The following is a 24,418-nucleotide window of genomic DNA, read 5'->3' as shown; positions in this document are numbered from 1 at the left end:
GCTAATCATCTTCATCTTCATCACTAACTGCAGCTTCTTTTACTTTCCTCTCAGTCCGATGTTTTCTGTCATTCCAGCTGACGGTGGAGCTTCAGTCTGTTTGCCTTAACGTCGATCAGTCGCTCCGTTTGATTTGTTGCAAAGAGAAAGTTCAGTAACCACAGAATGAAAACTGGTTTTGTTCCCATTGTTTTTTAAAGTGCACTGTATACGAATGTTTTTTCACTCTTATGTGACCAAAGCTTCCATTAACTGATTCAGATGGAGACGCGATGAAACTAATAAAATAATGAGAAGAATAAAAAATGAAATTCACAACATTTTTAGTTGTTTGAAGTTCAGCAGGTCTGTAATCCACCCTGGTCATACTGAGACTGAATAAAACTTTACGGACACTTTTCTTAAAAACACTCTGTGTCAACACTTTACTCTGATTGGACAGAAAGGTCAGAGGTCAGATGTTTAAGGAACATTTAACCATCAGTTACTGACCAGAAACAACATGAAGGAAAATACAAGGAGAGAAAGATGAGCTGTGAAAATAAAGACAGACTGAGAGACACGTTCAGAGGAAAGTAGATTATTTCCTGTCGTGACCTTTGGCCTTTGAAATGTGTTAAACAGAGAAGATGTATTTTTAGCTCGTATTTCTGTGTGTGCTGTTCACTGTGATGAAGCCGGTGTGTTGGTCAGGACGACTCCTGACTGGATCTGAAAGAAGAAATCTGGAGCTGGGATTCATCAGACCAACACGAGTCTCTCTAAACACTGCTGCTGCCGCTGCTGCAAGGAATCATGGGACATCATTCTCCCTTTGGTAGAGGAAGCTCCCTCCTCAGGTGGATGGGAAGAAGCCAGGTGGGGTCTTTATCCGGGGTCATATGAGTGTGACGGACTTCCTGTGGGATTCTGGTTAAATCATTTCTTTAAGGCTGAAATTGTGATTTTGTTTCTCCAAAAAAAAAGGAAAAACAAAAAAAATTTATCTGCAGCCACAAATCTGAAGGAAACAGCATCCACAGGAGAGATTAGAATTGTAATAAAGTTATTATTATTATTAATTATTTATTTATTTTTCCCGCTATTGAGGCCCTGTCTTTTGTGACGTCACGGCAGCGTCACTCCGCAGCAGCAGGCGGCGGCAAAGAAACAGCACGAGACGCCGAGCGACGACTTCTGTGGCGTAAATAACAAAAACTTGATAAGTCACAGGAAATACATTTTTCTTTCAAAAATAAAAGTCTGACTTTAATTGTCGTCAACTTCAAACTGAGTAACTTAAGTTGTAGTTCTTATAAAATGGCGAAGAGAAAAATAAATGAGGTCAGAGGTAAAAGTCAAAACCCACAGTCACACCAGGATCCCATGTTTGATGTTGATTCACGGTCTCATCGTTTGTCGTCAGTGAGGCCTTTATTGTGAAGACCTTACCCGGAAGCTAATGTGTGCGTGCTTTTACTTTGACAGGAACAGCGGGTTGAAAGCTGTTCACAGGAGTCACAGTTAGTGTTAAACATGAGCTCTATCGGGACCGGGGTGAGTGTTTGCGTGTTTCTCTGAGCTGCAGCTTCGTGTTTACTTCACCCTGAACGACTCTGTGTCACACTTTAGTCCAGTTCACTGAGGAATGATCCTCTTTTATACCGAAAATCTCTCATTCATTACAACCTGTAGCTGTTAGCTAGCGCATTAGCCTGCTGAGTCACAGCGAGGCCCGCTAGCAGAAGCTAAACTGAAATCGAAAGTACTCAGAGTTAGCAGTTTGAGTCCGGTTTATGTGCAGTTTACATTTTAAAACTATAAAATATGTCGTCCCGCCGCAGCGTTGTAAAATAGTTTGATTTGTGACAGAAACCGGTGACGTTATCGTTTGGGCAGAGTCGATGCTAACAGTTAGCTCCGGTACACGCAAAACTCCCTTCAGAATTGGCCAGATTTACATCTGTGTGTCTGACGATTGAAGATATAGATTATTTATAGATTATAGATTTATAGATTATTAAAGTGTATTGGATGAATCGGGATTCTTTCTAATCCAAATGATTTATCTTATTCAGATAAAATTTAAACTTAGAGATGTGGAGCTTTTAACTCCTGCTGCTCTCAGTAGGATGAGAGGACGATAGATTATTCTGTAATGTTTGGTGAAAGTAAAATGAGGGTTTGAATGAAAGACTTTATTTTATTTAAAATGTTCTCTGTCTCCACCTGTCTATGTCCTGCAGTATGATCTGTCGGCCTCCACCTTCTCTCCAGATGGCCGAGTGTTTCAGGTGGAGTATGCGATGAAGGCCGTAGAGAACAGCAGGTCAGAGTCTCCACCTCAGCATTTACCAAACCAAGCCTCTGTTCCCAGGTGTGTCACCTGAGCAAACCTTGTTAAACGTGTGTGTGTGTGTGTGTTCAGCACGGCCATCGGTATCCGTTGTAAGGATGGTGTTGTGTTCGGGGTGGAGAAGCTCGTTCTGTCCAAACTGTACGAGGAGGGCTCCAACAAACGCATCTTCAACATCGACAGACACGTTGGCATGGTAACCACAGACACACACACACACACACACACACAGACAGACAGACAGGAGGTGAAACAGTCCACAGATTGAGTTGTAGCAGGTGAAGAGAGGGAGGACGATGGAGTCGTCGTAGCTCCTCTGATGTTCTGCAGCAGTTTTGATGAATGAAGTCCAGGATCAGCTCTGACACCAGACGCTTCCTGAGTCGACCAAACATTCACTCAGCGCTCTGTCACAACATTCACTCATTTTATTCACCAACATTTCAACACATATAACACGTGTCTGTGATGTTACATACGTGGTCGTCTTCTCTGGTTTTATTGGTGCGGTGGACGACTAACGTTAAAGCAGCTGCTGTATCACAGTGTGTAACATCAACCTGTTTGAACCACTGTCTCTAACTCCGGACGAATGAGTTCAACTATAACAGCTTAATAATGATCAGTGTTGTTTTGTATCTGTGGGCTGAGTGTGTAAACTAAGAGCTGAGTCTCTGCTGCAGTTTAAGATCTCTGTTGATGGATGAATGTCAATGAATGAAGTGCCCCCCCCCCCCCCTCTCTCCAGGCTGTAGCCGGCCTGTTGGCTGATGCTCGCTCGCTCGCTGAAGTCGCCAGAGAAGAAGCTTCGAATTTCAGATCAAACTACGGACACGACATTCCTCTGAAGGTGAACTCAGATCTCAGATCAGCCTTACACACACACAGTGACCACGTCTGTGTTCTGATGAATACAGATGGAAGTAAATGACTGATGGAGTCAAAGCTGTGTGACCAGGAACCTCAGACGAGTTTGAATCTGGTCTCAGATCTGATCAGAGACTTTATAACGTTAACGTTAACAGAGGAATGATGGATGTTTTCACCCCCCCCCCCCCACCCGATGCTAAGCTAACAGTGTTTCCTGTGGTTGCAGCACCTGTCGGACAGAGTGGCCATGTACGTCCACGCCTACACACTGTACAGCGCCGTGAGGCCGTTTGGCTGCAGGTGAGTCTGAACGCTTCACCTCATTCACTACATTAGCTGAGGGCTTCCGCGGTGCGTTCAGTGACATGATGGCTGAAACAGCACTCAGTGTTCAGCTGCAGTCTGCTGTCTGACTGTTACTCCTCGACGACGTCAGTGTTTGTTCAGAGAAGCGATGTAAAATGTTGTGCTGCAGTCGCTGGTTCAGGTGAGACGGTCAGGTGGAGGTGAACGGCTGCAGGTGTGAAATGAGAGAGACTCAGTGAAGAGGTCAAAGGTCAGCCGTTCAGTCAGATCTTTGATCAGCTGAAGCTCGTCAGCAGGGAGGGGGGATGATGAGAGTCTGAAAGGTTTCGCTCACTGGACTGAGCTGCTGTGATGTCACTTCCTCCAGGCTGTCTGACCAATCCCTGAGCTGAACACAGGCAGGTGTAAAGACAGCGTCTCACCTGTTCAGCTGCTGACAGTCAGCGTTCACTCACAGACACCTGGAGCTTGTGCTGCGACTCCTGTTGTCTGAAGCTGTTGATGAGCAGTGAGTGTGGTGCAGGAGGTGACTCTTGTTGTTTGTCTGCAGTTTCATCCTGGGCTCGTACGACAAAGACGACGGTCCTCAGCTCTACATGGTCGACCCGTCCGGCATCTCATACGTGAGTCACACACACGACGCCTTTCATCTGATCCACCAGGGTCAGTTTCAGCACCGTTCACGTCCTCTCTTCACACGGAGGCAGCGAGAGACGTTCACAGCTTCATATTTACACTGAAGCTTTCATTAGATCCTTAAAGTTTAGATGTGAGCAGTGGAAGGTCCAGGAGCCACAGTTTTCCCACCATGACATCAGTCCAGCTGAGTCTCTGTTAGTGCAGTAACCAGACTGTGTGTGTGTGTGTGTGTGTGTGTGTGTGTGTGTGTGTGTTCAGGGTTACTGGGGCTGTGCCATTGGGAAAGCAAAACAAGCCGCCAAGACGGAGATTGAGAAACTGCAGGTGAGTTTAATGTGCAGGTGGGAGCTGCTGCGTTCACTGATACATCATCACAGTAACATGATCCTCACCAAACACAAAGCTGCTGCTTTAACACCTGCAGAATCACCAGGTATTTCCTGGTTCCAGCTCGTCCAACATGTGGATTTAATCACATGACTGTGAATGAACGGTCTGAGGTGCTGATGCTGCTGAACGCCTCCTCCTGATGTGACTGTGTGTGTTTCAGATGAAGGAGATGACGTGCAGGGAACTGGTCAAAGAAGTCGCCAAAATGTGAGTGTGCAGCATTCAAACTAAACTTTATTCACACTGTGTCAGAAACCGCTTCACTGTGTATTTACCTGTTTGGGAGCAGCAGGTGCTCAGCGCTCCGTCTGTCTCTGATCAGTCTGTCCTGTTTTCCAGAATCTACATCGTTCACGACGAGGTGAAGGACAAAGCCTTCGAGCTGGAGCTCAGCTGGGTCGGAGAAGGTAAGAACCAATCAGGACTCTCCTTTTCTTCTTCTCTCGTCTGTTGATGGCGCTCCACAGCTTCTTCTGGTTCTCACAGGATGTTTGTGCTCAGCCTCTGTCTCTGTTGCAAACATCACGTTTCCTCAGTCACAGAGTTAAAGGTGTCCCGCTCATCGTACAGGTGTAAAATCCTCTCTCCTGATTGGCTGCAGTGGAGCAGAGTAGTTAAAGTCTGGCTGATCAGACTGCAGCGGCAGGAACTAGCTGTGTCAGAGTTAGTGATGGACTCTGTGCTGTCTGACTGTGGAGGAAGCTGTGACAGCTCTGGCTTGATGCCAGGTGTTTTCCTCCTCCAGGTGGAAACATGTCCCATGGTTTCTCATGTTTGTTGTTTAGTGTGACCCAGGCTGCCGACCGTGGCTCTGTGTTGGTGGGTGGGATTTCTCGCTCGGCCATCTTGTGTGTGGTGTTATTTGCTCGCCATCGTCTGTCACTTCAACTCGTCCAAGTTCGTCCTCCTGTTCTCCATCAGCATCACGTCATCAGTTAACATGTAGAAAAACATTTGTGAATCGACTGAGAATCGTCTGCATCGCGATGCGTCTCAGAATGGATTTTTTTTCCTGCACCTGTAGCAGGAAGCGCTCGCTTTTATTTCCACATGCAGGAGCAGGTGAAGGTGTGTGTGATGAACTGTCATCAGAGGGTGAACAGAGGAACACAGCTCTTCCTCCTGCATGGTAGTCGCCATTTTGATTTGACTCGTCGCGCACGTGTGGAAACGATGGACGCGTCCTCTGAGTATGACTGAAAGAGGCTGAGGGTTCCTCATAACACTCCTGTAGCTTAAACCTGTCCGCTCATGGATGCAGGAACCTGAACAGGTAAAAACTAAACCGGGCTTCTGGTTGCCATGGTGACGCCTCTGACTCCTCCCCTCTGTCTCTCCTCAGTTACAAACGGACGACACGAGCTGGTACCTAAAGACGTCAGAGAGGAAGCAGAGAAATACGCCAAGGTGAGTCGACACACGAGTTCACCTGTGACAGACAGACAGACAGACAGACAGACAGACAGAGTCCAGGATCTGAGGTCTGTTTCTCTGCTGCTCTGTAAAAACATGTCTGATGTTTAACTCTCATGTGTTTGTGTTTCAGGACTCTCTGGAGGAGGAGGACGACTCTGATGAAGACAACATGTGATCTCAGCTCTGAACCTCCCCCTCCTCCTCCTCCCCCTCCTCCCCCCTCTGTCTCCATCTCTGCTGACGGCTCAGACTCGCATCTAATTCTTTTTTTATGTTTTATAGTTCATGAACATTCACGTTGCTCGGTTTGATTCTGGTTTGATGATTTCCAGGTGTGAAAATAAAAATGTTAAAAAGCTGCAGAAGCTTTTCCTCTCTGTGTCTGACACACATCACAGCAGGAGCAGAGCCAGGTGAGGAGAGGGAGGTTCACCTACAGCTGCAACACACCTGTCTGATTATTGATGAATCAACACAGCAACTGGCACATTCATCAGTTTGGTCCATAAGACGTCAGGAAACAGGGAAAAATCTACCTTTATAATTTCCTGCTGACTGTGAACATGTTTCACTGTGACACTGAAAACACACACACACACACACACACACACACACACACACACACACACACAGACACAGACACCTGAGGACCAGTGAGTCCTCTGCCTGAACAGAGTGAAATGATACATTTATAGTGAAAATAGGTGATTAATATCCTGTTGATTGATTTATTGGTTTCACTTCCATCATCATAATAATAATCCATAATGAATGAATGCATCAGTTGATTAGAATAATCAACACTCACATTTTACTTTTAATACTTGAAGTTTATTTTTTCTGATTATACTTTTACTGAAGTCATGTTTTACTTCTACTTGTAGTTTTACAGAGCAGTATTTGTACTGTCTGAGTACTTCACCTCTGACTGGACAGGTAAGACGCCCCCACCTGTCCTCTACACCCACACCGAGCCCTGTGACTTTCAAACAGTCCTCTCAGGCCCAGGACTCTCCAGAGCCCCCTGGACCTGTGCCCTGTAGACCGGTTTGGTCACCTCCCCCTCCTCATGACTGACACACAGCTGTCGGTATCACGGACCCCGGCGGACTCTCACCTGTCTGCGTTTGTTCGTGTCTTCGTTGTGTAGAAATAACCTCCATGATCCTACAGAGGAAGACGACATATATGGCTCTGCCGTCACTATTTTCCTGTTACGTAAAAGCGCCGAGGTTCCCGCCCACCCCGAGTCTTTACAAACGGCGCCACAAACACCGACCGTGTTCACTTCAATCCGCCGTTTGTTTCCGTTCCTCTCCCGTTAATTTCTAACTCACCGTCTAACGTCCACCTTAATGCTTCTGTTCAGCCCCGTTCATCCAGTGTTTGTGCTGTAAAAACACAAAGGCAAGCGGTTTGTTGTGGAGTCCGGGTTCAGCACGATCCCCTGGTACGTGACGTCTCACGTTCGGAAACCGCATCGCTAAACTGCATTTTAAAAAGTGTCCAGTCAAGGTTTACAGCGGTCACCGGAGAGTTATTGCCGTTAAAGAACGAACATTTTGACATTAAACAAAGTCGCAATAATAGCTCTTGACTTCGGCGTACATGTCACGCAAAAAGCAGCGCGTGTATAAATAGAAATGTAACTTTAGTACATTGTTTGACCTCTCTTTCCGGTTATTTCGGGCCAGCAGCATTCGCATTATAACGCGGTGAAATGACATGCGAATCGGTGTAATTGTTTGGATTTGGGGCAAATGAACTGATGCTCTGTGAGCAGATATGTTAAGAATTCCAGTGGTTTTCAAAATGTATAAAGTCATTCCTATCACGTATATAGTCTTGTCGATAAACAAGGTAATATTATCTCTGATGATTTCTGAATGGAGTTTGGTGTGCAAATCTCCAGCACGTATCGGGGCAGGGCTTCCTACAGTGTCAGTACAGACAAGGAAGCTCGCACAGCCAATAGCGACGCGCAGCTGCTGAGAACAAAACGCGGGAGGCCAATTGTGATCTCAGGTGGCGGGTTTTTCTTTGGAACTTGTTTCTGATTGGATAACTATGGAACCGATGCCGTCATTTCCCTCGTGGCGCCGCGTTCGTATCGACCAATAGCAACATCAGAAGAGGTATGTCCTATTAAAATCGAGAAATCGCTTGACCAATCAGATTTCTTCGTTGGAACCACCGCTGTCACCGCAGCCAATCGGGTATCGGGAAACAGAGCTCGGGCTCAACAGCTTGTTGTTCGTGAATCGCTTTGCAGCCCGAGAGAGGGGAAGCAGTCGCGGCCGTATATGTAAGTATAAAAACCTCCTTATTCTGCCCTGAACCAAGCTAAAACTTTTAACGGGTGAAATCATCGGTACATCAGGGACGGGAAGCCGGGTGGATGTCACCGGGAGGTTTCCAGTTAGTCGCTGTTGTACCGAGCGGGCTGTGGATTGAATGGCAGCGGCAGTCGGCTTGTTTTTGCAGTGAAGAAATGTGAAGCTCCTGCGCCTTTGTGGAACAGACACTTATTAAATAAATAAATCCACAACAGTTTTTGTTCCGACGACTGTCACAGATTCTGGTTCGGTTCGGTAGAAACTTAGTTTATCCCTCAGACGGCGTTAATGTTGTCGTTGACCGAGCCCGCTCCGCTGTTAGCAGACGGTTTAAATCGCCATATGATCCACAAACTAGCTAGTTCAGTCGCTAGTTAGCCAACTAGCTAAATTTAGCTCCGGACAGAGAGTGAAGCCCCCGCTCGCCCCTCCGCTCTACCCGCGGGAAACAGCCATTGTTTTGACTTTGTTCGGGTCGGGATTCGGTTGTGTAGCGGTGACCGGGGCTTTACCCCCGGCTGCTGGTTGCTAGCAGGCGGTTTCGGTGGGGAGGTAAAGTTAGCCGAGCTAGCCGAGCTGACATGGCGAGCTGTGATGGCGACGTGACTCAGTGGAGCTGGGAGCGGAGCGGGAAGCAGCGCTCCGGTTCGCCCTGATCCACTGCCGCCCCGTCTCCTTTCACCGAGCCGCCGACATTTCACCTCCGACCCGCGGAAACCGGCGGCTCAGTGTTCAGTCGAACTAACGGTTGCTAGCCGAGTTAGTGTGAGCTGTTAGTGCCACATATTTGATCTGATCCGGGCAGGGAGGGGGTGCGAGGGGGGGCTGCACCGAGCCACAGAAGAATGCCTGAGCTAACAGAAGTGAGAGGCTAGTTGGTTAGCTTAGCATTATTTTACAACCTCAGGACAGTTTGACACTGTGTCCGCGTGTGTCCTCTGTTGTTCCGCCAACTTTAACCTCAGGACCCGTCCTGTTTGTGTCTTGCAGTGATCCACAGTCCTTCGAGCTGGACTCCCTCAAATAGCCGTAAAGATGAAGGTGAGTGTTTGACCTGCGACACAAACTGAAGATAATGTTCCCAGACTGAGATCCATGTCTACACACTGCTGAGAGATCCAGCTGGAACCAGCTCCGGATCACATAAACTGGGCTCTGATGGACCTGAACTGGTGTCTGTCCAGTTAAAAGCTTCATCTCTGTTCAGTTTATCTCCGTCTTGTTTTATCATTTCATCACAGGTTTACATGAGAGACGTGTGGGTTGATGATCACAGCGGTGTCACAGTGATGAGCTGCTGTTTTCATCAAAGAACATCATGTCCATTATCTGAAAACAATCAGTTGATCAATCTGTTGGGCAGCTGCTCCATGATCCATGATTTCAGGCAGTTTTCAAACAGAAATGCTGAATGTGTTCTGGTCCAGGCAGGTTTTCATACTTTGTTCATTCATTTGTATTTTTTTGGTTTTAGTTTGCTGCTCAGATAAAATGAGTCCACATCTCCTCTTATGCTGTTTCACAATTTTCTGAAATTGTCTAGAAAGTAATCTGCAGATTAACTGGTGATGAAAATGCTCATCTGTCCTGCTACTACTAGACACCCCCCCACCCCCTTTCAGGAAGAGAGCATTTTCATCATGTCCAAAGGTTCAGCTCCATCTGGGACCCAAAACAAAGATGGCAGATGAAAGCATGTCATTTATCTGGTTGCATCTTAGTTTCAGTTCAGGTCTTGAGATGCACCTTGATGATCCAGTACAGCAGAGGTCAGACGGTGCCTGATTGTCTGATTGTCCTCACAGTGTCAGATCCAGTAAAACACTTCTGCTCCACATTTTAGTGTCTGAAGCCTCTAAGTTAAAGGTCAGGAGTAATGTCACTGAGTCCAGACTTCAGTGACATTTGTGTTGTTATTTATTCTGCTGAACTCACACAGCACGAGTCAGTAAGAACACACACCCAGAGACAGAATGTCACTGGGTCCAGAGGTGGTTCTGTGGGCCGCAGGTTAACACGTCGGGCGTTAAGAGCTCCTGTTGGCTGCTCAGAGATCAGAAGTGATTGTTGACCTGACGCTGTCCGTCCTGTTTTTCTGTTTGTTCCAGCTCCTGTTCAGTGTCTTTTAGTCTGGTCACTGTTGACTTGAGTAAACTTCAGTGTTAATGAGGAGGTGGTTTGACCACAGAGATCAGATTTAAGAAGTCACACAGTGTAACTGAGAAGTTATTATCTGAACAGGTTGCAAACAGCCGCTCAGACCAGTCACACTGTTACTGAGCTGAGCTGATCTCATTAGCACCACTGTGTAAATGTTTGTCAGAGTGGTCTCACACTGTCCTTCACTGATTATTAAACAGGACAGATGTTGGATCAAATGCAGGTGGAGGTGATGAAGCAGCAGAGGTCATTCTCCACAGTGAAGACAGGAAGTTAAAGGATGTTAAATTCTTCCAGACTGTTCATATCAGTAACCAGGTTATTTACACAGAAACCTGGTTCCTCCTGGAGAAAGCTGAGCTCTGTCCTCGTGTTGAAGATAATTCCACCCAAAGTACGACTGAAACTGAAACTAACAGAGTCAGATGGTTATAGAAGCAGCTGACAGTTTTTTGGTCACATGGTCTTTGTCTTAATGTTTTAGCCAGTCAGTCAAATAAATCACCTGCTGAGTTCTCACTGTCCTAATAACCAGCCGACTTATTGATAATGAGAACAGGCATTAGTCATGTGACACTGGTGACCGCCTCACTATACACACACTGTGTCGCACTAACCTTCAGTACAACACACAGCTTTGTTATCAGCAGCGTTAGCCTGTCTGCTGTTGTGACACTAGCGTTAGCCGCTAACTGTGCTGCAGTGACTGAAGAGTCAGAGATGGGCTCGTTATTAAAGGAGCTCTAATTATCAGACACGTTCATGGATCTGGATTCAGTCAGGTTCAGACTGGAGCTGCAGCTGCTGTGTGCTGCAGGGCATGCTGGGAGAGTGTGTGTGTGTGCTGATGTTGGTGATGTGTGTGTGTTTCAGGCAGCAGACGAGCCTGCCTACCTGACAGTGGGGACAGATGTCAGCGCCAAGTACAGAGGAGCCTTCTGCGAGGCCAAGATCAAGACTGTGAAACGCATGGTGAAGGTCAAGGTAAGACCCACAGGAACCAGGTCCACCTGCAGACAGGAAGTCCACGTTTAGACCTCAGCAGGTGGTCTGAATCTTCTGTCACATAAATAACAAACTCCACCTGCTCTCTGTGACTCAGTGAGATCACATCCAGGAAAAGCAATGAAAGTGGGCGCTGCCTTTGCTCCAAATCCACATCAGACCTGAGACGTCAGTGACGTGACACTGACTCTGTCCTCTGGACCGGAGAGTCTGGTTCTGACAGACCTGTCTTCAGCAGTCGTCAGACATTTCCTGGTCAGGATCAGCTCTGTGAGGACGACAGTGTCCTCAGTGTTACAGAACACACAAACTCATGTCGCGGCCGCTGGTCAGTTATCGGTCACTGTCTCTGACTAATTTGTTTTGGTCTCTAAATACTACGTTACCCATGAGCCTCAGCCGCTGTTGCCATGGAGAAGAAGCCAGTCAGAGGTGTGAATGAGAGCAGTAGGTGCAGCTGTAAACAACACGGCACCACTGAACTGACCCCGAGTTAAACGTGATGTGAGTTCAGCTGCAGATTCTAAAGACGTTTCCTTCATCTTCCTCCTGACGGCAGTGAGAGAGGTCACGTATTAATACAGGTATTGATCAGTCTTCATTGGTAAAAGCTAATAGAGTATCAAGACAGAATATATTTGAATTTCTGTCAAATCATTTGTTCAACTTGATTTTGTACTAAATCAGACTTTATATTTTTGGATTGATCCGCCCGCCTTTAGCCGTCAGCTGCTCATGTGACCGAGTGTTAACCTCTGTGATGGGTTGTTTCTTGCTGCACTGCACCTTGGGAGTTGTAGTTAACATCTCACCTGAGATTGTGAGTTCTTCTCAGAGAAGCAGAGACTTTCTACCACAGCTGCTCAGGGTTTGTTCTGACGATTGAACCAGGACTTGAACTGCGTCGTCTGAAATAACCCGCCGCACTTCACAGCTCTGATGTTTGACGGACTGACTCGTTTCACTTCCCTGTCACCTACAGTTAAATATGTCCGCAGTGAAACCAGAAAGCTCTCAGTCAGACTGACCCATAAAACAACACACAGATTTTCATCTAACATGTTGGTGACACCTGTGTTGTCACAGGTTTCTAAAGTTTCACACCCTGGCCTCCCCAGTGTGAGCTGTGTGTGTGTGTGAAATAAAAACCACAGTCTAACATTGACACAGTAGAAACCCTGCCTCCATGCTACATGTGTTTGATGGGACAGCTCAGCTCATGATGCTGAGAAAAGGTTTCGCTCAATGAGCTCATGATGTCATGTGATGTCACATCCTCTCTTGGCTGTCTGACCAATCCGCTGCCAGGTGAAGCTCAGCTGCGACAGCTCACATCCAGAAAATCAAACAGGGCTGAATGGAACAGGTGTTAGCTCTGCTAACGTTAGCAGCACTCAGTGAACCAAAGGGCTGCAGCGTTTAAAATCAGATTTCATTATTGAGGAATAATGAAATCTCACACGTTATCAGACACTGATGAACCTCAGTGATTACACTGAGCTCAGTTTTGACTGTGTTTCTTCTGGTTAATCAACAGGGAAGTTATTTGTCACAGACACTGATGTTTTACTGACCAGGTGATGAACATCCTCTGTGGAGATGATTAGTAGCTGCAGCTCCAGACATTAGTTTCCCACCGTGTTGTTTGATGAAGTCCTGTGAACGTCCTGTCGTCTGCAGTGTTTTCTGTCCTCAGCTTCAACAACATTCAGCTTCCACTTTCTTCCTCTTTTTAAACTGTTATTGCAGCAGCCGGCCGTGCTGTCTGCAGAAGCTGTGCAGGTTAAACGCGGATCGTCTGTCCTCTGTCTTCAGGTTTCTGTTGTCTGAAACAGTTTGTCCTGATCTGTGTTGGTGTCTTCTGGAAAAGGTGGTTAACGAGGCAAATGTTAAAGCACAGAGGGTAGAAGTGTTTTCTAAATGCAGTCCAGTCAATAACATTAAAACCTGAGGAGGATCCTCATGTCCACATTAAACCCTGGGCTCTGTCTCACTGTTGGTTAATCAGTTCACTCTCATCACACTCCTCTCTGTCTCTGTCCAGGTGACCCTGAAAGGTGAGAGTACGTCCCAGGTGGTGCAGGACGACCAGGTTAAAGGACCTTTGAGGGTAAGATGATGATGATGATGATGATGATGATGTTCAGGTTGACAGGAGCTTCCCTAAAGCTCAGCTGGAATTGGGATGTGAGGACCTGAAAGTATTAGGAAACATTAGAAACCCTGCTGAACAACATGTTTTTAGAGCAGAGCTGAAGTAAAGAGCAGGCTGCTGATGTGATGTTACCGTCAGCTCATAACACAAGACAAAACACAGCAATAAAATCCTCTGGAAGAAGAAATGAACAGAAATCTGCATCAGCTTAATGTTTCCTTTCATTGGGTTTGACCTCTGTATGAAGACGATTCATCAGTGAAACAGCTGTTCTCTGCTGCCAGGTCTGAACCACCTGTTCAGACCAGTGAAGCCTGTTGTTATGTTTTAAGTGTGAGTGAAACGACAACATGTTGTGATGCTGTGTAATTTAAGTGCTATTCGTCCTGTCCTGGTTCTGGATTCAGTCTCTGTGTGTGTGTGTGTGTGGTCCAGGTGGGCTCCACTGTGGAGGTGAAGACTAACGAGGGTTTATCCAGCGAGGCCGTCATCAGTAAACTGACAGACGCCAGTCTCTACACTGTGGGTGAGTCTGCTCCATCAGGGAACATCATACCTGCTGAGCATCAGCAGGTTAGCATGCTAATGTTAGCGTTTAGGTTAAAGTTGCACTGTGTCATAACACAGCGTCACAGAGGCTGGGACACGCTGTGATTGGCTGTCGGGGAGGAGTGATGATGCTGAGAAAAGGTTTCGCTCAATGAGCTGATGATGTCATGTGATGTCACATCCTCTCTTGGCTGTCTGACCAATCCGCTGCCAGGTGAACTTGTCACTGCCTGAAAACTTCCCATCAGCCTCTGATCGGTGACGTCTGTGTTTCAGTGTTTGATGATGGAGATGAGAAGACTCTCCGTCGTACGTCTCTGTGCCTGAAGGGAGAGAGACATTTTGCAGAGAGCGAGGTGAGTCAGAGGGACTACTTCTCAGGCCTGTATCCTTCCACCAGAAACTTCTCTCAGCTTTACATATATAATGTATATAATATCTAAAATCGTCTCAGTCTGAGGCCTTAAATATTAAACACATATCTTCACCATGTTCTCTCAGACGTTGGACCAGCTGCCATTGACAAACCCGGAGCATTTCGGGACTCCAGTCATCGGCAAGAAGTCGAACCGGGGTGGACGGCGTTCGTCCCAGGCTGTGTGAGTTTTACACCCTCTTCAAACAACACTATAACCTGAACAAACAAAGCTGTGCTGTTTTTGAGGCAGGGAAGTGGTTCAGTTGGTTTTCAGCAGCCCAGCTTTTACTTCCTGTTGTTACTCATGTTGGGTTCTGATGGCTGCTTCCATTTTGGATCTGGGTCTCAGATTCATGATGAGCCACTTTCTCTCTTAGTTATTTCCTGTAGAAATGGTTCAGGTAAAGACTCATCACTCTGTAACACCTGTCTGTGACCTGGAGCTCATTAAGATCAGTCCTGGATCAGGAGCTCCAGGATCTGGATCAAGTAGTGAGTGAAGAATCTGGTGTAAGAGTCACTTGATATCAATGACACTGACTGTGTGTGTGTGTGTGTGTGTGTGTGTGTGTGTGTGTGTGTGTGTGTCAGGGCTGACGAGGAGAACGAGTCTTCATCCAGTGAGGATGAGGAGGAGGACAGGAGGAGGCTGAACGACGAGCTGCTGGGGACAGTGTGCAGCATCGAGAACGAGGAGGAGCCCAGCAGCTGGTACCTGGCTCTGGTAAACACACACACCCCTGTCACATGACCTCACACACTCCTCCACCTGTCCATGACCACACTCTGACTGCAGGTGTGTGTTTGTCCTGCAGGTGGTGTCTCCGAGCTGCAACGATGAGCTGGTGGTGAAGAAGGATCAGTGTCTGGTCAGGTCATTCTGCGACTCCAAGTTGTGAGTTCACTTTTTTAATTATTATTGATCATTGATCAGAAACATTGACAGTTTGATCAGAAGCTGATCAGCTCTGTTTCCTCCTCCAGTCACACGGTGGCGAGGAGACACGTCCACCCCGTCACCTCCATCAGCATCGCCAAGTCTGACTACTCCAACAGGAGAGGTGAGGCACTACAACTCCCACAATGCACCAGGACACTGACTCACAGCCAGAGCTCAGCGCTCACTCCTCTACTTTGATGTTTCTCTTCTCAACTGCTGCTTCTCCTTTGTAACCCCCCCCCCTCCTCCTCCACCTCCTCCTCCTGCTGCAGGTTTGGAAGCAGCCCAGGGCTTCATGAGGAGCAGGGAGGTTCCAGATGTGTGGAAGATGGACATGAGTCAGATCCTGGACTCGTCCTCCAGCGATGAGGACGATGAAGAGGAGAAGGAGAGCGAGGAGGAGGAGGAGGACGAAGACGAGAAGAAAAAGAAGAAACACATAAAGGAGGAGGTGAGAGATGAGAGACCAGGTGTGAGTGATGTGCTGCTGTGGGGGGGGCGGGTCAGATCCTAACCCACCTGTGTTTGTGTCCAGCCGGAGGAGGAGCCAGACCCAGAGGAGAGAGACCACTTCCTGCAGCAGCTCTACAAGTTCATGGAGGACAGAGGTGAGCCAGTGAAAGAGGAGAAACAATGATATGACATCATCAACATGAACTGATTACATTTTGGTGGTCAAAGGTCAAAGGTCACTGTGACTTCACATTACATGAACTCAATAATTGACTCACTCATTAACTGCAGCTGGACTGAATAGAGAACTAGAATCACTTCCTCTGCCAAGTTCAGACGAGCTGGCAGCGTATGAAGACGATGCTGCCTTCAGGTTCTTCTCTGAAGTCTGAGTTTCTGAGTTCCTACTCTGAAGTTTGAACCTGAACGCCTCCTGAAGTCAGAGCAGCCCCACCAACCCTGACATCAGAATCCAAGATGGCTGCTCCTCATCAGCAGCAGTGAACTCTCTGCTAATGTTCCTGTTTCTAGCAGCTTGAAGTCGGTTCAGTGTTTAGGGAACAGAACAGGCTGAAAACTAAAACCTCTGAGCAACAACAAACACTTTCCTGTGAGCGTCCATGTTTCTCTGACCTCTCCGCTCATGAAGGGGTTTGTGTTGGTCGGTGGATTTGTTGAAGTTCACCCTGAGAAGGAGGATGTGGTTCTTCAGCTCAGACATTTATTCACCTGTTGAACCACTTCCTGTTCACCTCAGTTGACCTGTGTAACATGAAGGGCTCAGTGTTCTAACATCACTGTCTGTGTTTATCAGGGACTCCCATCAACAAACCTCCAGTGCTGGGTTATAAAGACCTGAACCTCTTCAAACTCTTCAGACTGGTCTATCACCTGGGAGGCTGCCACAAGGTGAGGACTGTCCACCTGTCTGTGTGTAGAGCTGCTGGACACACACTCACACTGACACACACTCACAGTGGCTGTTCTGTCAGTCAGTCCTGACTCTGACTCTCAGGACAAACTCTAGATCTGATCAGGATGAGCTCTGTGTTTAAGGAGGAGCAGCAGTGGGTCATGTGACCTGCTGACGGCCAGGTGTGATGATGCTGAGAAAGGTTTTGCACGCTGGACTGAGGTCCTGTGATGTCACTTCCTCTTGGCTGTCTGACCTGCGTCTGACCAGCTTCACCGTCCAATCAGCCGGAGGGGACAGCTTTAAACTGACTCTGTGTGTGTGTGTGTTTCAGATTGAGTCTGGGACCGTGTGGAAGCAGGTCTACATGGATCTGGGGATCCCTGTCCTGAACTCTGCTGCGTCCTATAACGTCAAGACCGCCTACAGGAAGTAAGAGAACACACACACCTGGTCCTCAGAGTTATGAACCACACGATGCTAATGTGGCTAAACGTGATGTTGTCAGGAACAGCTGATCTGAGCTGAACCTTTAGAAACAGGTGGAAGAATCATCAGCACAGACTGACAGGAGATCAGTGTAGAACAGGTGTGACGTGTTCCCTCTCTGTCCCTGTAAACCACATGACTCGACCGTCCTCCAAACTTTTACCTGCTGGATCCGTTTCCCATCATCCTCCTGGTTTCTGAGCGCTGCGTCTGTGTCCTCAGGTACCTGTACGGCTTCGAGGAGTACTGCCGCTCCGCCTCCATCACCTTCAGGACCATCCATCACAACGACCCCCGCCCTCCCACTGCCACACCGACCAATCAGAAGACAGCGACGGGGGCGGAACTTAAAGAGCCCTCCACGCCACCGGTGAAGGCGGAGCCTGTCGATGACAAGAGAGAGGAGGCGGAGTCAGAGAGCGAGAGCGAGAAGGAGGAGGTGAAGGAGAGACAGTCGTCACCGAGGGTGAGTTAGAGAAAATCATCGCTCTGCTCAAACAGACCTGAGGTCAGCTCCTCACGTCTCCGTCACTCCTCCCATTCTGTGTTTTCAGGGGAGGAGGAGGTGTGTGAAGCCAGACAGAGACTCGTCCTCCAGACCAGAGAAGAGAGGAGGAGGAGAGAACAGTGACGAGCAGAGGGAGGTGAGGAGACGCAGCAACAGAAGAATGGACGACTCGGAGAAAGGCTCTGAGGAGGAGGAGGAGGATGACGATGATGAAGAGGAGGAGGAGGCAGAGAGGAGGAGAGGAGACAGGTGAGACTGATTTCACTCCAAAAACAACTAAAGAGCGACGACAGTTTGACGGTCGGTGTTTAAACGGAGCGTTTGTGTGATTCAGGAGCGAGGACGAGGAGGACGGAGACTCTGTGACGGGGACGAAGGTCAGGGTGAAGTACGGCAGAGGGAAGACCCAGAAGATCTACGAGGCTCACATCAAGAAGACAGACATCGACAACGGAGAACAGTTCTACCTGGTTCACTACTACGGCTGGAACGTCAGGTCAGTGCTTGACAGACGACTCTGTTGCCTAGCAACATAAGGAAGGCGTATGTTACGTACAGGTGAAGTCAGTCCTGACAGGTGTGTCTGCTCCTCAGGTACGATGAGTGGGTGAAGGCCGACAGGATCATCTGGCCTGTGGAGAAGGGAACAAAGAAGAGACAGAGGAAGAAGGTGAAGGTGAGACTGAGGTCAGAGGTCAGAGGTCACTGACTGATAACACCTTTAATGAGCAGCGGATTCTTTTCTCAGTGAATCATTTTATTTTTCCTCCTTGTGAAAATCCTTCCCTCAGCCTCTGATACAAACAAATTCAAGTGAAGAGGATTTGATGTAATCAACCAAATATTAGTGTCTGATCATGGATCAGTTAGAGCCACTTTGATCTGTGTTTATATGAAACTAAAAACCTTTACACATCGTCTGTGTAACTGAGCAGCAACACAAACAAGAGGAAGCAGGCGACGCTTTTTTCCCAGCAGCCACTTGGTGTCAGTTCATGTCTAGAAATCAGCTGAGAGAGAAAATCTGCTGCTAACGAGTCTGCGTTGGTCTGTGTCGTCGTGGTCGTGCGGTGACGCAGCAGAAACTGCTGAGAGCTGGTCCTCACTGTCGTCTGTCTCCTCAGCAGAACAAAGATGAGGGAGAGAAAGACGAAGAGAAGCCCGCGGTGGCGAAGCCGACGGGAGCGAAGCGAGGTCGACCTCAGATCAGAACCACGCCCACCGGCTCGGCCGGACGCAGCGTCTCCAAAACACCGAGCAACGAGGGGCGGTCCAACGGCAGGAGCAGCAGGACGGAGACGACGCCCAACATGGCCAATGGAGACAGTAAGAGTCCACTGATCAGCTGATCGACATGTGATCAGACTGTGTGTGTGTGTGTGTGTCTGTGTGTGTCTGTGTGTCTGTGTGTCCTCCTCTGACGTGTCTCCTCTCCTCAGACACTCCTCGCAGGAGAACCAGGAGAACGTCGGGGATGTACGACTCAGACCGAGCGTCCATCGGTGAGAACGACGACGCTGCTTCCTGTTTCTGTTGTTGATCCAGTTCAGTCGTCACTAACTCTCCTCTCTCCTGCAGAGGATTCTGGGAACTCATCAGACGACAGCGAATCAGAGGACCCGCCTGATAAGAAGCCATCACCGTGGCGAGGGAGGACCGAGGCCCCTCCCTGCCAGGAGGAGGAGGAGGAGGAGGAGGAGGAGGAGCAGGAGGAGGTGAGGGAGGAGGAGACGAGAGAGGTCGCCAACATCACGACGCCTGCTAGCAACAATGGCACTGTTGCCACGGCAACGGCAAGTCAGCTGCCTGCTGCCACCGCCGCACCGCCGTGTCCCAGCATGCCTCAGGAGAAAGTAGACAAAGTGCTGAGCCAATCAGAGAAGGAGGAGGCGGAGCAGAGGGAGGAGCCTGCAGAGGCCACTGTGTTGCCGGGTCACCTGGACAAGGAGAACAAGACGTCATTGGTTCAGAAGACGACGTCTCCTGGACAGGAAGTGGTCACCAAGACGTCTCCCAGCACAACGTCACCGTCCCCTGACAAGATCAACAAGGCGTCTCCTGCCGCCGCCGCGGACAAACACAAGACGTCTCCGGAGAAACAGCAGCAGGTGTCCTCCCCTCTACCTGCTACAGAGGAGGAGGACAGGTGCACTCCTCTGTCCTCCCCCAGGGTCAAAGGTCGCAGGGCCAACTTCAGGGAGACAGGCTCTGAAACTCCTCCCAGAATCCCCCTCTGTACTCCCAGCCCCACCCCCACCTCTGCCGCCAGCCCCTCCCACTCCGCGGCGCTGTCGTCTCCTCCCCGCGGCGTCACAAAGAGACAGGAGGAGCCCATGGTGGTCCTCCGCTGCCTCCCGTCCGAGCACCTCCCCCTCGACTCTCCCGCGGCGGACTCTGACACCGACTCTGCCACCGAGGAGGAGGAGGAGGCGGGGTCAGCGGACGAGAGGAGCAGCGTGGCGCTCAAGCGTAAAGCGGCAGAGCAGAGAGCAGCAGACAAGAAGCTCCGCCCCGACAGGAGGCAGGAGGAGGCCGCCTCCCCCAAAACTCCCGCAGCGGCCGGAGCCTCACCCAGAACCCTCCCCTCTCCGCTCCGCCCGGAGAGGAGGAGCGAGGGGCCGATGAAGACGGAGGAGCGGCCCCGTCCGGCTGAGGAGACCCAGAGGGAGGTGTCGGAGGAGCGTCTGTCAGGCGGAGCCACCAAGGAGCCGGAGGTGCACGCCGGGATTCCTCCCTTCGCTCCGGAGGCGCCGGGCTCCTCCCCCGCCGAGGAGCTGGAGCCGCAGATCGGCCCCGAGGCGCTGGTCTGCCACGAGGTGGACCTCGATGACCCCGACGAGAAGGAGAAGCCCGTCTCCTCAGAGCACCTCCTCCTCATGATGAGGGAGCAGCAACAAGCTCCGCCCCCGCTGCCTCACCTCCTCCACACCCCTCACCTCCCCCAGCCTCAGGTCAGGCCCTTCCTCCCGGCCGCCGCTCCCAGCTCCGCCCCCTGCCCCGAGGAGCTCCGCCCGGCCAGGAGCGCCGCCGAGGACGAGAGGGGAGCAGCGAGGGGGGAGCAGGAGGGAGACTCCAGTCCTGGGTTTGACGGCAGCGCCTCCTCCTCCTCCACCTCCCTGCTGTCTCTGCAGGAGAACAAGGACAGAGGTAAGACCCAGACCAGGACCAGCACAATGACACGGGGACCAGGACTCCCCTGGTCTGTCTGTAGTGAGTGAGTAACCTGTGACCTTTGACCCCTCCTCAGGTCAGAAGAGGGTGATGGACGGTCACCCCAGCCCGTCGGCCAAGAAACAGAAACGCAACCAGAAACGACCAAACACACCTGGGAAGGTGGAGAAGAACGGAGCAGGTGAGCTGACGTCACAGATGATGTCACAGATGATGTCACAGATGATGTCACTAACAGGTTCAGCTGTTGACTGAAGAAACAGAACATGAAGTCACATTCTGACACTTTGAAGCAGCAGATGGTTTAATACTGAGGACATTAACCCCTCCTCCCTCCTCTCCTCCCTCCTCCTCCCTCCTCCCTCCTCTCTCCTCCCCTCCTCCCCCCCCCCCCCTCCTCCTCCTCCTCCCTCCTCCCTCCTCTCTCCTCCTCCCTCCTCCCTCCTCCAGGTCACAGCAGTGACAGTGAGGACCAGTCTCGTCTGTCGTCTCTGTCCAAGTCTCAGAAGTCTCGTTGTCCTGGTTTGTCGTCTCCGTCTTCTCACAGTAAAGACAAACAGAGCTTCCCCTCCCCTCAGCGCACGTACAAGTGGACCTTCCAGCTCGGTAACACCACCTCACACTCCAACCTGTTACCCATGATCCTCCTCTCCTTCTGGAGTGTTTCTCTCTCCTGGAGCACTGATGAGTCTGAATTATGAGTGAAGGAATAACCTCCCTCTCTCTCCTCCTCTCCTCTTCTCTCCTCCTCCTCTCCTCCTCTCCTCTTCTCTCCTCCTCCTCTCCTCCTCTCCTCCTCTCCTCCTCTCTCCTCCTCCTCCCCCTCCCCCTCAGATGAGTTGGACAGCATGTCGAGCACAGAGAGGATCTCCTTCCTGCAGGAGAAGCTGCAGGAGATCAGGAAGTACTACATGACCCTGAAGTCAGAGGTTGCGTCCATCGACAGACGCAGGAAGAGGCTAAAAAAGAAGGAGAGAGAAGGTAGGAGACAGAGAGCATGCTGGGAAATGGAGTCACAGAGATGTCGTCATGGCAGCCGCTCAGGAGCTGAAATAATCTGATGTTTGTGTTTCAGTGTCGAACACGACGGCGTCGACCTCCTCTGGCTCCTCAGACACAGGTATGAGTCCATCCTCGGCCTCGCCCACTCAGAACACCGTCGCTGTGGAGTGCAGGTGATGACACGCCCACCCAGGTCCCGCCCACTCACCTCCCACTCCTCCTCCTGCTCAGCCACGCCCCCCCCGGACACAGACTCCGCCCACTCAGCCAGCTCTGCAGGCATGATGGGGAAAAAAATAAAAACCCTCCCTTCAGGTGAGAGTTCATTGACCGAGGCAGTGGCTGATGGCAGGGGGCGCTCCCGCCTAACTTTAGCCCCGCCCCCTCACCTCTGGACTTACTTCCTGTTCAAGGAGACGGACCTGACAGAACAATCAGTTCAGTCTGTTGAGCTGCCACAGAGCACTTCTTCCTTCCTTCCTTCCTTCCTTCCTTCCTTCCTCCCTCCCTCCAGTGCATCCTCAGTACTTCTGCTCAGCGTTTCCTAATTTCAAAATAATGTGACAGCTTTTTTTTTTTTTAAGTTTATTTTTTTATTTTTGTGTGGGGGTGGGGGTTGAACACAGAGAGGAAACAGATTCCTGAAGCAGCACAGCTCATTATGCAAATTATTTTCTTTCTTTTTCTGAATTTTTTAAGAAAACTGAAAATATTATTTATATTAAAAAGAGAAAAAAAAAAGTTTCCCGACTTCCTGCTGTGAGTGTTTTTGGTCTTTTTATATGAAATCAGAGCTTTTATTTTGGTAAAAACAAACAAAAAAATTCCAAAAAGTTTCTGACGTCACAGCGAGAGAGAAAATGTTTGTAGAGATGAACTTTTTTTTGTGTAAAATAATTTAAATGAAGCTTCAGATTTTTCTTTTTTTAATGTGTGTGTGTGTGTGTGTGTGTGTTGGGTTTAGATCGTTAGTGCCAGAGGAAAAAAAACACATGAAATGTAGAAATGCTAAAGATCAAAATAGTTTTCACTTGTTTATAATTTTGACGTTGTGTCTAATGTTTGATTTGTCGTTCATATGGTTTGTGATTTACAGTCTGATAATTGTGACTCTAAATGTAAGTACTTCTTATAAAGTCATAATTATGATTCAGTAAATTGAAGTTATGACATAAACTCAGTTTGACTCGTAAACTCAGGAAATCTTGTTAATTTGACTCGTTTATCTTATTTTGATTTTTTTGTCCCGTAATTCTGACACAGTTGAAGTTATTGTTTTGACCTGATAACTCTTGATTCTGACTCAGAAGTTTTAATTTCATTTTACGATCTAATAGTTTACCTAGTGCGATGAAATGACTTTTTATTTCAGAATTTTGATCTGAAATGTCTAATTTTTTTTTCCTCATTTAACAAATCATAAGTTTATCTGATTTGGTATCATAAATTTGATTTAAAGTTATTTAGAGTTTGGACTTAAATTCAACCTAATTTATATGTTTGACTTATTTTTGCTGAGTCATAAATTATTATGTCATAAAGTCATGATTTGGTGTCTAGTCGTCTGGATTTAGTATTTTAGACTTCCATCAGTTATTTCTAATTTTCATCATTTCTAACATTTCATCAAGTTATTTGTTTTTTTCTTCTGGCGGAGTTGATCTTCCGTATGTTGGGTCTCTGAGTTCAGTACTGAGGCTGCTCCTGGAGGATTTCTGCTGCACTCCTCCTCCTCCTCCTCCTCCTCCTCTTCTTCTTCTCTGGTTTTTCCTCTGTGTTTCTGCTCGAACAGACGTCTGATTTCAGCTCCTGAACATTTCTTTGTTTTGTACATAAAAAGCTCTGAGTAAAGAAAAGAATAAAACCACACCATGTATTTGAGAACTACATTTTACACGCCTGTAAAGAATGATTTATAATATTTTTTAAGAGAAGACTGTTTGTACTGTTGTATTATGAACTCCTCAGTTGTTGTTTTTTTTTTCTATGTGGTGTTTTGCTAGCGGCGGTTTAGAGAGCGGCGACTGTAAATACAGAAACACACACTTCCTCCGGAGAACAGAAGCTAAGCCATGCTGGAACTGTGTGCACAATAAGCAGAGCTCTCTGTTTCTAATAAAGTTTTTAAATATGTTTCCACTCTGCAGCTGCGTGTCATTTCAGAGTCCTGAACCTGAACCTGATCCTGGTCCCAAACTGAGACCACCTCGCCTCACAGAGACTGGTGGTAATGGTGCGTTCAGGTGCTCCGTTCACTCGTGCTCCAGTGTTGAACCCCAGAGATTAATCTGGCCAACGCTTTTATTTTGAAATAATTTCATAGTGTATAGTCTTATAATGAATTTTCTCAGCAGCAGTTTATG

General features: G+C 48.5%; 3 protein-coding genes and 2 non-coding genes across 7 annotated transcripts in view; all 5 read left to right on the top strand.

The window, feature by feature from the left end:
- The window catches only part of snx6 (sorting nexin 6), a 6,477-nt gene extending 6,157 nt beyond the window's left edge, over positions 1–320 (top strand). For both annotated transcript variants that reach the window (XM_018674804.2, XM_018674806.2), the window contains exon 14: positions 1–320. This exon is cut by the window's left edge and continues 1,261 nt beyond it. The gene's annotated coding sequence lies outside the window, so the exon portion shown is untranslated.
- A 1,067-nt stretch (positions 321–1,387) lies between these two features.
- Positions 1,388–6,321, top strand: psma3 (proteasome 20S subunit alpha 3). The gene is made up of 11 exons (XM_018674807.2): positions 1,388–1,536; positions 2,226–2,308; positions 2,408–2,531; positions 3,084–3,185; positions 3,432–3,505; positions 4,062–4,134; positions 4,409–4,474; positions 4,701–4,747; positions 4,880–4,947; positions 5,883–5,947; positions 6,087–6,321. The coding sequence occupies exons 1-11, from the start codon at positions 1,516–1,518 to the stop codon at positions 6,129–6,131; spliced, it is 768 nt and encodes a 255-aa protein (XP_018530323.1). The 5' UTR covers positions 1,388–1,515; the 3' UTR covers positions 6,132–6,321.
- Positions 6,322–8,100: 1,779 nt separating this feature from the next.
- arid4a (AT rich interactive domain 4A (RBP1-like)) lies at positions 8,101–24,188 on the top strand. 2 transcript variants are annotated; one of them, XM_018674799.2, is made up of 25 exons: positions 8,101–8,261; positions 9,283–9,333; positions 11,326–11,436; positions 13,502–13,567; positions 14,048–14,138; positions 14,438–14,517; positions 14,663–14,760; positions 15,171–15,303; positions 15,395–15,474; positions 15,564–15,640; positions 15,792–15,970; positions 16,055–16,127; positions 16,787–16,881; positions 17,220–17,317; positions 17,597–17,840; positions 17,929–18,131; positions 18,217–18,378; positions 18,477–18,558; positions 19,010–19,208; positions 19,322–19,384; positions 19,461–21,029; positions 21,130–21,234; positions 21,504–21,659; positions 21,888–22,034; positions 22,129–24,188. In XM_018674799.2, the coding sequence occupies exons 2-25, from the start codon at positions 9,328–9,330 to the stop codon at positions 22,230–22,232; spliced, it is 4,221 nt and encodes a 1,406-aa protein (XP_018530315.1). In that variant the 5' UTR covers positions 8,101–8,261; positions 9,283–9,327; the 3' UTR covers positions 22,233–24,188. The 2 variants fall into 2 exon arrangements, with proteins under 2 accessions (XP_018530315.1, XP_018530314.1); XM_018674798.2 differs by having other exon boundaries at positions 19,007–19,208.
- Positions 14,279–14,364, top strand: LOC127142273 (small nucleolar RNA SNORD53/SNORD92). Its single transcript, XR_007812765.1, has one exon. It is a non-coding gene; the product is annotated as a small nucleolar RNA SNORD53/SNORD92 (small nucleolar RNA).
- Positions 17,065–17,144, top strand: LOC127142271 (small nucleolar RNA SNORD53/SNORD92). The gene has a single exon (XR_007812763.1). It is a non-coding gene; the product is annotated as a small nucleolar RNA SNORD53/SNORD92 (small nucleolar RNA).
- Positions 24,189–24,418: the final 230 nt, after the last annotated feature.

Source organism: Lates calcarifer, unplaced genomic scaffold (assembly GCF_001640805.2).
Source record: "Lates calcarifer isolate ASB-BC8 unplaced genomic scaffold, TLL_Latcal_v3 scaffold_58_123, whole genome shotgun sequence".
In the NCBI taxonomy this organism is placed as follows: Eukaryota; Metazoa; Chordata; class Actinopteri; family Centropomidae; genus Lates; species Lates calcarifer.
Note: the sequence above shows the minus strand (reverse complement) of the source record. Positions and strands in the feature narration are given on the sequence as shown.